General features: G+C 48.1%; 1 protein-coding gene across 21 annotated transcripts in view; it reads left to right on the top strand.

Moving 5' to 3' along the window:
• Positions 1–12704, top strand: part of LOC106648581 (CUGBP Elav-like family member 1) — a 211396-nt gene that overhangs the window by 106617 nt on the left and 92075 nt on the right. The window contains exons 1-2 of one of the 21 annotated variants that reach the window (XM_023459510.1): positions 1829–2150; positions 3300–3550. The exons of the other annotated variants lie outside the window; for them this stretch is intronic. Coding sequence (XP_023315278.1) covers positions 3405–3550 — 146 coding nt within the window. The 5' untranslated portion in view covers positions 1829–2150; positions 3300–3404. Of the gene's footprint in view, positions 1–1828; positions 2151–3299; positions 3551–12704 lie in introns of those variants that run through there. 21 annotated transcript variants of the gene reach the window in all.

Below are 12704 nucleotides of genomic sequence, written 5' to 3'. Positions count from 1 at the left end.
TGAGGCTCTCTCTCTACTACTGCAGCGGCGGCGGCACATTCTGCAAATGTTTGCATTGTGTATTTGTCGTGTCAGCCATTACACGATTATAATATTCCAAAATGAAACAAGGCAGCTGTCGCTGCTGCTGCGCATGCGACGTCGGTGCAGGACCCCTGCAGCATCAGCAACGACAGCAGTAGCAGCACATATAATATAGTAGGCAACATCGAGCGTCGCAGGAGAGGTTTTTTCAGGGCAAAAAAATCTCGGTAGCTTAAAGCCAAGTTTTTGTTTGCAGCTCCTATAGTCGCTCGCGAGTTAAACTTCCTCCTCGCGCGGGTGGCATAGCAGTAGTCGGCCCCGCAGGAAAGACGATTCTCTCTCTCTCTCTCTCTCTCTCGACGATTTACGGGCGGCGTAGTAAAAACTGCAGCTATTTTTTGCTCTCTCTTTCTCTCCCTCGCTGCAACTGGCGTATACGTATACTACGTACAAGCTGCAGCCCAGGCTCGCACTCGTACATATAGAAGTAGTAGCTAGCTAGAGCCCAGGAAAACGTCTCTCGCAGATGACGTATTATAACGACGAGAGAGAGAGAGAGAGAGCCGAGATATCCGGAAATTTTCCACGCGTACGCCCACTACTATGTGTGCTGCTACTCTAGCTCGGATTCTTTTCCTTGCCGCTTACTCCACTCCTCCTGTCGCCGCGCACGGAGGCAATAAACTCTGGCCCCGGCTCAAGGCAAAGTGCACCGACGCCGCACCCTCCACGCAGTCATTTGTGAACCAGACTTTTGCCGCTGCACACTTTTGATATCCAACGACTCTCGACGTGCTCGCGTGCCTCGCATCGACTCTTCTGGTAATATACGAAAAGCGATCGCGATCGATGAACTTATCTCTCTCTCTCTTTCTCTCTGTGCTTTATGAACTTTTGTGTATGTAATCCTGTGCACGCGATATACAGAGAGCAAACGACATTGGCCTTTAAAATGTGTATAATACAGAGAGATCGCCGCGCGCGCGCCCGAAGGCAAAGTAGGCGGATCGACTTTTACCCTATGTTGTATGTATATACGATGCTATATACATCGGAGCCAAATGAAATAGACGATATAGGAGCGCGCGGAGCTCCGCAACGAGCAAGGCAACAGGTTGCACGCGCGGGTGTGTGTGTATAAGCCGTATACGGATCGAATGCAGATGAGATGGATATTGGCGGGGGGAGGGAAGGAATCGAGTTTGGAGCGATGTCAAAAAATATTACGAGGAGTGCAGGACCTTCGAATTAATTTTCTAGAAAAGTCGCGCTAGGCCGTGTATGTGACGACTAAAATGCCTCTATATAATACGAGAAATATTAGCAGCCGAATCAAGCGTACATTATAAAAGTAAGCTGAGCTCCGAAATACGCGCGAGGCTTATCGTTGTGCTGCGAGCACGAGGAATGCTCTCGTGTATTACACGCACACATAATACAGTCACTCGCGCATAGCAGTACAGTACAGCTCGCGAGAGAGACCGTGTAGACGCAGCGGCGGCGGCTGCGACGATTTGTTATTGTCTCGGCGCGTCGCGTCGCGCTCCTACATACGCCTATGTACCTCGCAGTGTCTCAAAGGTCAGGAGGGGACTGTTTGCGTTGTTTACAGGAGCTGCTGCTGGTGCTGCTGCTGTGATGCTACTGCTCCGAATGTTGCCTACGTCCGCGCGTGCCTATACGAAGCGCGTGTCATCCTCGCTCGCGAGAGAGAGACAGAGACAGAGATAGACGAAAACTGCGCGACTTGTAACAATGTACCGTGCACCATAGGTACGAACGCGGTACACTCGCCTCAGTTTGACTCGCTATCTCGTTACGGGAGGTCTCTGGTACTCTTCGACTCTTTCTCTGTTTTTCTCGTTGTATTTGCACAAGCATAGCCGAAATTAATTGATTTTTTCGCATTTTTTTAAAGTACGGAAAAAGTAGTTGACGCGCAAATTTGTTAATTATTATTGTTGTTGTTGTCGTATTCGTACGCGAAATTCAACGTCCAACGTGAATTTTTTAATATTTGCGTTTTAATAGTACAGTACAAGTCTCCGCGCTCTTGTATAAAATAAAACAGTGTTGTTAATCGTGTGACGCCGCCGCCGCCGCCTTTTATATTGCAGCAGCTGCAAGTGAGTGTGTGCGCGTGTGTGTTCGTGCGTGTGTGCACAGGCCATACGGAAAAAAAATAAATTTTCTTTTTTTTTTCTTTCTATACTGGAAAAAAGGGAGGAGGAGGAGGAGTAGGAGAACAATTTGTGCTGACGCGCGCGCGCGCCGTTGTCGCCGCTGGCTCTCTCGGTGGGGCCCTCCGGATTTTTTCAAACTCTAATTGCATTTTTGCAACATTTGTTTACCCACGTGCTGCTTGCGCGCGAATGAAATTAAAAAATCTTTTTTCTCGATTCGCGCAAAGATCGCCGACGCACCGAGCGCGTGTGTGTCTCTGTGCGCCCCGCAATAATACGTTATCGTACGAGCTATTTTTTCTAGTGAAAAAGCGAGTGTAAATCATCGGTCGCTCGGGTTCGCCATGCTGAAAATAGCATCTTATATAAAAACGCTATCCATAAATGACCCACTTTCCGTTTTCACTCAGTGAGAGGGAGGCATTAAAAAAAAAAAAAAGAAGGAATCTCGGAGTGTAGCAGCTAGAGAGAGCAAAGTGAAGTTCCATAAGTAGGTAGAGCACGAGCAAAAAAATAAAAAAAAGTAAAAAAAAGAGGGAGAGACTCGCAGCAAGTTCTCGTGATTGCCAAGGACCTCCGGGTTACTCTTTTAAGTAACATCCCCTTGGAAATTCTCTCGCTACTCGCGGTAAGCAACGGAAGTACTCGCTCGGGTTCTGGTGCGGTAGAGTGAGAGAGAGAGAGGATCGTCGAGCAAGCGCGCGCATCAAAAAAAAAAAATAGTGGGGGTGAGATTAACGTTTGCGCGTGCTACTTTCGCCGTAGCGTGCTATATAAGCTGCGTGTAGAAGCAGAAGAAGCAGCAGCGGTTTTCTTCTCCTTTGAGCTTGATATCGGGCAAAAGCATAATGTATACAGATCGCTATTTTTCTTTCTCTCCGCTGCTGCTGCGGTGTCGGTGTCCGCGCGCAAATATTCCCAACGTCGCGATGCTTTCTCTTGAGTAAAATTCATCGACGCGTCTGCGTAAGCCAGCAGAAGCAGCTATGGTTCTCCTCCCTTTTTCTCCAGCACGCAATGAAATATATCACGTATTTTGTTGATCAATCGATGACTCGAACACTCGATGTTTTTTTTTCTTTGCCCTCACAGTTTTTTGTTTTTGAATCTCCTGAATCACGCTCGCTCGACTTTTGACGAAAAAGGATCGTCAGCTCGTGATTTTTTTATAAGGAACAATTGGATAAAATTGATTTTATGATGGACATGCTACGCTTTCGTCAGAACCTGTTCGAGCAGCAGCACAACAACAACAACAACAGCATGAAGATGGAGATTGACAACTTTTTGGACCAAAATAATAATCTTAATCTGGATTCCGCGTGGCCGAGCGCTCTCGACAGGTATACACACACCCCACGTACATCTACATAACACAGTAGAGAGGCACATTTTCACACATATTGCTCACATTGGTATACGAAAACGTATTCGCCATTATTTTTAATTAACGAGTCGGCGCGAGCACGTATGTATTATATATAAATCGCGGATACAAATCTGCTGCTCCCCACTCATCCACACACGTACACGAGTGTTCAAAGTAACGCATAATAATCAAAATAGAATTCATTCTTCCCTCTCTTTCACGCGCGCATCGTGTGCGTAGTATCTATCTCTTTTCTCCCTTTTTGCAACATTTGCATGATAAAAGTACACGCTTTCCACCGAACGAATCTCAATATCAAGTGCGAGGCTAGAGGCTGCTGAGCTCATTTATCGGAGCTTTGCGCTTCGTGTCTGATGAGAATAAATGTTGGTGTATGTGTGTGCGTGTGTAGCGCTAAAGCAGCAGCACCTCCACCTCCGCCCCCCGCATCCTATCCCTATCCTATCGCGTGCGTCCCTCCTCCAACCCCTGTTCATCGTCGTGTTTCCGCTCGCTCGCTCGCGTTCATATCCGCTTTTATATGCGTCGAGAGAGAGAGAGAGAGAGAGAGTGAGAGAGGAAAATCGATGAAAAGCCTAGCAGAAGCACGCGCCAAAAGTATATACCACGCGCAGCAGAGAAGAGAAGAGCAGAGAGGGAAAAAAATTTAGAGGCCCAGGACAAAAGGTGTGCGTGTGTGCGCTCGTGTTTTCGGGCATTTCGCAGGCAGAGTCGAAGGGAAGGTGCGGGAGGGAGACGAGACGACGACGCCGGGAGGAAACTAAGAGTGCTATCTCTGTTCCAGTCGATGCGCACAATGAATGGGGAAAACAGCGGCGAAGCTGCTATGTACTATATACCTGTCTGCAAGCAGCAGCAGTAGCAGCTCCCATGCCTCGTGCGCCTGCCGTTGTTGTCGCTCACACGCTGCAGCATAGCAGCTTTTTTGTTTAAACCCGCGATCAAGGCCATTATATGCTAACTTTTATCTAAATAGCTAGAGCCTTGATTGTTTTTATTTTTATTTTATCTTCTCGCCTGTGCATAAAATATTTTACTATTTTTCTTTTCGCGTTGAGTGCGACCGAAATATCGTAGTTATCATACCCATTCGCGTTCGATTTACATACCATCGTCGAGAGTCTATCCCGCCTCGGATAGGAAAAACTATGAAAAAATTTGACTACGTAAACGCGTCGTGAATATAATTGAGAGCAGCAGCAGCGAGTCTTTCGCTGTCTACTGCGTTGCAGTGCGTGACAGGCGCCTCGCGCGTGAACGAGTGTGTGCGAAATTCACAACTTCATCGCGTTATACGTAAGCGCAGAAGAGCGAAAGAGAGTGAGAGAGAGAGAAAAATCGTATGTATAGGTACATACACGCGCGCGTGGACCGACAGCCGTAACATCGCATTACTCGGCCCATTACTCTATCAGAGTTCGAATAATTTTCCACTTTCTGCGCCCCCACGCGACCTCTCGACGACGACGACAGATCTCGTTGAAAAAATATCGCGCTGCCCCGGCGCCATACACGCACCACCCACGCCACCGTCGCTCGCTCGCTTTAAGTTTGAATAAATTTTGCCCTTTTAACGTCGCACACGCGTGCTTGCACTGCTCGCTTCCCCCGCGTGTCTATAAGCAAAGCCGCGCGACGACTCCTTTTTTCCGCTTCTACTACTACTATCTACCCGCGCGAGTCCGAGATCGAGCTTCGTGCAAAATTTATCCAGCTCGATTATTCATTCGACACATTGACAATTCATGAATCTCTCTCGATGCGGCGCGCCGCAGGAGCAGCAGCTCGTCGCGCTCTCTCCTCTTCAACGACGCTACGAAAATATTCTCGTGCGTGTGCGGCGTTTACACATACGCGTGTTATAAGACATTCTTCACGTTGATGCGCCGTTGACTCGAGAGCATCAGCTCGGAGTTGGCGCAGTTTTGAAACTGCCTTTTGTGCGCGACAGAATTGCCTTTTTATGACTCTTGGAAGCGTCGCTCTTTTGCATGCGACTAAATTTACGCGCAAAATTGAACGTGGATGCATTCGAAATGTAATACATTTTACATATTTTTAATTCAGAGCATCAAATAATTTGTATTTTTTCATTTGTTTCAGGTAAGTTCCACCTCTACAGTAGAAATTGATGCATCTGTGGGACGAGGTCATTTGTCGTGGGTAAAAAATCAAATGAGCAAATAATTCTCGCGTCTTTAATGAAAAACTCTTAGCTTAGAACGAGCGGCCCCCTTCGGTAAGTTCACTCGAGCCCGAGGCACCATCGCATCTCTCTCTTTCTATAGCAGCAGCTCATCTACAAACAAACGTGTCCGGATCGCTGCGAAAAAGATGCTGCTCTCGACCAAAAATCCCGGGGCTTAATCGGTTTAATTAAACGAAAAGCGCGTAGAAAACGAAGCGACCGAGGCGAGCTGCGAGGCGGGCGCAAAAAAGAACACTCGGACTCAGCAGAAAACGTCGGCCCAATTACGCGCCTCGGTAATTGGACGCTGCCGAGCGTATCCGATAATTCAAGCCTTCGATTCTCGAGGCTCTCTGTGTGCGAGCAGCAGCATTGCCGGTGACGACTACGACGACGAGCGTCAAAACACGAAAAATTTCCCCGACGATCCTCGCTCTAACTGCAATTAATGCAGCCATCGGCGAGCTTGATTTTATACCTCGAGAAGAAGGAGGAAAGAACGAATCGGCCTCGACGTATCAAAGACAAATTGTAGGGAGATATAAATAGGGCATAATGACGATCGAACGACGACGAGCGAGGTAGAAGAGCAGCGGCGAGAATATATATAAGAACTCGCAGACACAGACAGATGCCGGGGAATCGGAAATCGTCGGAGCTTTCCGTGCGTAATTTCGCTGTGCTCTTCCCTCCCTTTTTGCACTCACTCTGGCTCAAATCTCTTGTAGCCAGACTGCTGCTGCTGAGTCTGCGATTTTTGCACCGCCGCTGATATTCCGGCGCGCCGCGTTATTAAAATTTCTCGAGTGTATTATATATACGTACATAAGCGTCGACTCTCTGCTCGTCGGGCAGGATTGTCTATTTTATATAAGCAATTTTTCATCCGTTAAATTACGGATGCATGAACCATTACCTTCTCGGGCTGCGTACAAATCATTTTGTATGTTTAAACATTCGCGATGCGAACATCGGCATTACGCTTAACAAGCGGCTTGGAATAGTTTTATTTTTCATTCTTCTTTTCTCTGTTGTATATTATGTTCATCGCTCTTGAAATTTTGCGCATTGAAAATAACGACGAGAGTTCTCCTCGACGATCCGAGTTAAACTCGAGATATAATAAAAATCTGATTCAAGGTTGTCCCTGCTGATGCTACAGCAGCAGTTTTGTATAAATTAATCGTGTCTATAGGGTCTCGAAATCATTGCGAAACGGCGGGGAGTGGACAGAAATTCAGAAGCGAGCTCGGGGAATTTCGAGCGGACGGACACTCGGGCGAGTAAAATTCGATGTGTGCACGTATAATAGAAGGTCGACGGTGCGCGCATACATAAGGAATCGCGTTAATGGCGCGCTCGTGTAAAGATGTATATACGTATATTGGCAGGGCACGGACGAGTTCATGCAATATTAGTAGAACAATCAAAAACACATAAAGTCAGTCCTTGGCTCTCCCTCGCCTCGCAGCAATGCTAGTAGTAGTAGTAGTAGTAGTAGTAGTAGTGGTAGTTGTATAGCAGAGAGAAAGTTGGCCAGGGCGCGAAAGCACGTAATGTTCAGCGCAGGCAGGGAAGAGTAGCAGCAGCAGCAGCAACGCTGGTGGCATCATCCTCCAGAGGGGGTAGACGACGACGAGAGAGAAGCGTTGGGAAAGGGATTAGGGATTGGTATATAGCAGTGGCACGAAAGTTTCGTATGCGAAGCTCGTTTTGGCGGACACAGTACACGTGATCAGCCTATAACAGTTCGCATCTCTATCTTTCCTCTCTCTCTCTCCTTTCTTGCGAGAGATTTTAAAATGCTGGAAAGTACATTGTCGCTCCCTCTCGCTTGCTGATTTTCTTCTTCTTTTTTTTTCTTCCTTACTCCTTCTTCGTTCCGTTTTATTTCGAGGTGTGTGTTGTTTTTTTTTTTTTTGTATTTTTTCCCTCTCTCGCTACTGCCATTCGTCGTCGTCGTCTAGACCCGCATGCGCGCATATATATATTCTCTGCCAATCGATTTGGTAAATTTTCATCGTCGTCTTTTGGAAAATTGTTTGGAGCGCTCCTGTGACCTAGAAAGCGTCGATTCGTTTAACAATACAAATAGAGGCGCACGCGAGTGAATAAACCAAGTCTCCTCGCGCGCATGAATCCTTGACGTTCGACGTCGCGCGCCTTCTCCTCCCTTGTCGTCGGGGCAAATTAACTTATTCCGCCCTCGACTCCGATCTGAATTCCCGTCCCGCACGAGAAGACTTTCGCTCTTTCTTCTCTCTTTCTCTCTTTCAATCGGCAAATTAAAGTGTTTTTCTCTCGCCTCTCTAAGCTTCCATCGAGAGAGAAAGAGAGAGAGAAAAGTCAAAGACAAAGTCGCACGGCCGTTGGCGAGAATAGCGCGACGTATTTTTCTTCATTAAGGCTACACAAACCAAAAACAATTATGCAAATCTTGGCCACTTTTCGCGCTGTGCGCTATAGAGAGAAAGAGAAACGACGAGCGAACTACTACTACTACTGCCACGGCGAAGCTTGGCAATCGCTCGATTCATCTTCCATTGTGCTCTCATAGCCTACGTGCATGGAAAAAGAAATCGTCGTGGTCGTCGTCGTAGTCGCACGCGAATAGCCAACAATTTCAGCTCGAGCGACTAGAGAGAGAGACACAGAAACTTGGTCCAAGAGTTGTTGCATTACGAACTTTTTCGAAAAATCCACCTCGATTTATATATATCGTATATATATCATCATCGATATATTTATTATCAATTTTCTCGCTTCTGACAGCCTCTTCATCTCCCACGTGTTTGTGTCCACATAATACAACTTTTTTTTCTCGTACGCGACAGCACCCTCCTATGCGCTAGCAGCCTAGCATACGGTCATCATCTTGGCTTCGGCAGCGCCTTAATGTCAATCTACGCAGTCTGAGAGCTGGCAACAAAATGTACGGCGTGTGTATAAGGGTGTGCCGTACCGTACAAGGAAAATGACGAACAATGAATGTATCGATAAAACATCCTACGCGTGTCTAGGCAGCCGACGAAAATCCAATCTCGTATTTTTATTATTATTACATAGTATACATAGGATATGCCTTACGTACAATCCGCCGCAGGCCTCGTTGGTAGTTTATTATATTGTATATAATATATAATCTCACGCTACTCAATTTGCTCGAGCTAATGAAACACACGTTCGACTTTCGGACAGAGAAGACGACCGACTGCACACGCGCGTATACGTATATGTACTTGCGTCTGTACGTGTTCGTGCGTGAATCCATCTATCTGTATGTATATATGTAAGAGGGGGTGCGAGCAGCAGACCTACAGGGCGTAGCCGAAGCTTTTGAATCTCGCCCGAAGGCTCTATCTGTGCGTGTCGAACGACGACTGCGACGACGATAGTTTGAATTCGCTTCGGGGCGCAAAATTCAGGAGAAAGAGCGAGCTATCGTGGCAGCGCAGAGAGGAGGGAGGAAAAAAAAGTTCCTTTGTAGCATCGAGCTTTTGCAGAAGTAGTCGTAGTAGCTCGTCGCGTTAATCGCCCATTGCACAGATAGAACAAAGCTTTGTCGCGCCTGGAACAAAACTCTTGACTCCGATTCTTCTTTTTTTATCTCCGGTTGATCGGCTGCGACACTCGGCGTCGGCGGCGGTAAAGCAGCAGTTTTTTGATTCCATTATTCGCCACGTCGCTTTTGATTTCGCGCAGGAGGAGAGACGCGCTATCGAAGGCAATTAGCCCCGAGGGGAGCAAAGGCTAAACCGAAATAGGGCCAAAGCAACGTACTGGCCGGCGTCGCACATAGCGCACACACGCGTGTACCGCTGCCATTTGAATTTCAATCCGTGCCGCTGCCACGCGTAAAGAGCCAAAGAAGCCAGCGCAGCAGCAGCAGTCGGGCCATGCGGCCTCGGCACAAAGGTGCGCGTCTGTACTCGACGAGAGCCCCGCAACCGAGCACCGCTCTTGAACGTAGCTCTGAAAGGCGCCTTTGCCACTGCGCTATATCACGCACACGTAGCACGCGTATTATAGGATGCCTATCCAAGTGCGCATTACATGCTTGGGAGAATCGTAACGGTGCAGGACCCGATTGCATCCCGTCGTACTGCAGTTAAGCTCGCGTCAAAGGGTCGATTCGGGCCGATGTTTGATTCTGAATTCTGCGTGCCGATGCTGTATCTAACTAAAGCGTTGTATATATAAAGAGAGAGAGATCGAGCTTTGGTTGATGATGATGATGCCGCTGCAAAATGAATCCATGAATTTTTCAGCCCACTCGACGCCACATAATGACGCAAGCGAGCAAATTCCTTCTAATTTATGTGTCATTATGCGCCTCCCTACTAGCGCGCAACTAGCGCACCGGCAGTGGCACGAGCGCTCAGAATGCGTAATTAGCATAGCCCAAGTACTATCCTCTCTACCCTATATACATATACGTTTATAATGCACGGTGCTAAGCACTTTTGCGCAGCTTCACGAGGCTGCTGAAATTTATAAAGCGGCAGATCGTTGTTGTTGTTACTGCCAATCGCGTATAATATACGCCCAGACGCTCGTGAATTATCAATCGAGCTACTCGCGCGTACGTATATTGCCAATTTAGAAAGATTATAGTACTTGAAACTCGCGAGCTTGCTGCGTATTATTACGAGAAGGCCGCTACACATAACGCGTCGCGTCGAATGCTTTTATATCTAATTGTACCCCCGATGCAACTATGCGATCGGCAACAGTCGAGTGCCGGAGAAAGGAGTCAAAGATGTTAGGACGAACGTGCACGAGTGTGTGTGCTGTAAATGCTAGATCTGTACATACGTATGCGTATGTGCGTGCGTGTAAATGCGGGGGAATGCGTGTCAGGCTTGAGACCGCAGACGAATTGCGGCGCGCGCGATCGTTGTTGTATGTATGTACGTCGTATATATACATCCAGCTCTGTGCACGTGCAGCCGCAAAATTGAGTTTATGCGAGCGTGTTGGTATATATATACCAACGCACGCAGGGATGTAGGTCGTATATATATACTTGCGACGACTCGAGCTTGCGAGCTAGCGACTTGTCTCTCTCTCTCGTGTTGTGCGGCTCTGCGTCGCTGCTGCAAATCAATTTGCGTTCACCCTATATACGTATAAAGTACGTGTGTGTGTGTGTGACTTTTGTTGTGCGTGTGGCAATAGCAGCAGCTGCCTTTTCTTATCGCACCGACGAGTACGACTACGACTACGAACTACGACGACTTAGCTCTTGCGGGGAAACACGACGCGCATGACTAAGAGGATTACATACTCGCTTTTAAACTTTTCAATATCGCTTGTGGATTCATAATCCTTTCGTTGATGACGACGACGACGACGATGGAAATGCCACCACTGCTGCTGCTGGAGAAATCGGAGAAGCGACGAGAGAAGTCACTTACATACACATGCTTTCGATTCACCGAGCGAGAAATATTATACGTTCCTTTTCGAGAGTTTATATAAACCTAAATTGAAATATTAATATTCTCCGAGAAAAGACACTTTATTCCTCCCTATCCCTAGGCGTGCATACAGTCGAGTGCGGCCTTCACGGCGAGTTAACTCCTGCGAATATGCCGCTGCAGCTGCAAGGGTGAGAGGCGGCGAATATATAGCTTTTTGCGCGCCAAGGGCATATGCACGCACGCACGAGAGGAGGAGATATGTTTTTCGTCAAATTCAAACCTCGACGACTATGCGTCGGTGAAAGCTTTTTGGATTAGCCTTAGCTCGCTCTAAGCCTTTTCACAATTCTCTGCGTAGGCAGGCAGGCGGCGGCAGACCCCATCCACTCGCTAGCTCTGCCAAAGTATTAAAACTTGGCTTTTTTTTTCTTTCTGCCACAATCTCTCTCGGCTCCCTTCGTCTCTCCCTCTCTCACTTTTCTCTCTCTCTCTCTCTCTCTCTCTTCTCTCTGTCGCTCAGCCACACGTCCATGAAATGATTTGATATACGCGATCCGACCTTAAGTCGGATCCGCGCCATTTCTGCAACGTCGCATTCGGATCGGCGCCGCTTCCGCACTCCTCGAGCGCTTTACTCGCCGAGTTCGGATCAGCGCCTTTCCTCCGTCTTCCGACGGCAAGACCGCTGCGTGCGCTCCCCACCCCAGTTCCGCCGGCCAATGGCGCGTCGCCGCAGCGTCGCGCCGCCGCTGCGCGCTAGTATAAGTACAGCGCGCCCGGCCGGCGGAGCTCACTCTTGTTCGAGCTCTCGGACACGCCACATCGGCAGCGGATCTCCTGGCACCCAGTGAGACCCCTGCCTCCGACAGCCAGCCGCGAATCTCCTGGCACCCAGTGAGACTCCGGTTACCACAGCCAGCAAAGCTAAAGACGGTCACTCAGCTAGGGCAATATTTGAAGAAATAAAAACTTCCTGAGTTTCAAAGTTACATACTCGTCTTGTCTTATTCCATCGACCTTCCCAGCCAGCAACAGCCCGCCAACGACAAAGTAAAGGCCACGAAGAACTCATCAGTCCTTCTCAGGACTACGAACGTAGGACGCCAAAACTCTGCTAAGAGTTCTCTGGCGCAACGAATCGCAACACCGAACACACTTCCAAAGGTTGTTTGAACCGGCCTTCGCTACGACTCAAGGGCAAGCTTCGTCAGTGACCGCTAGGTGGCGTCACACCGGGACCCTCACACGACTGGCCGCCGCCGGTGCTTAAAGGCAGCGGCCTTGCCAAACCAACAACGGGCCGAGTCTTGAGGCCACACGACTTATAGTCGCTGACAACGTTTTCTGCCACGACTAGTCGTTGTAAAACTCGTCTCACGAGTTCTCTAATTAAATTTCGCTTCTCTCCTTAAAATTCTTAAACTATCTCCCCTTTGACACTTGGCCTTTCTTTCCAAAGTCACTAGACAGCATCAGTTTGTGACTTGTCGATTATA

This window comes from Trichogramma pretiosum, unplaced genomic scaffold, assembly GCF_000599845.2.
Source record: "Trichogramma pretiosum strain Unisexual culture from Peru unplaced genomic scaffold, Tpre_2.0 scaffold7, whole genome shotgun sequence".
In the NCBI taxonomy this organism is placed as follows: domain Eukaryota; kingdom Metazoa; phylum Arthropoda; class Insecta; order Hymenoptera; family Trichogrammatidae; genus Trichogramma; species Trichogramma pretiosum.
This window is presented reverse-complemented; position numbering and strand designations above follow the sequence as displayed.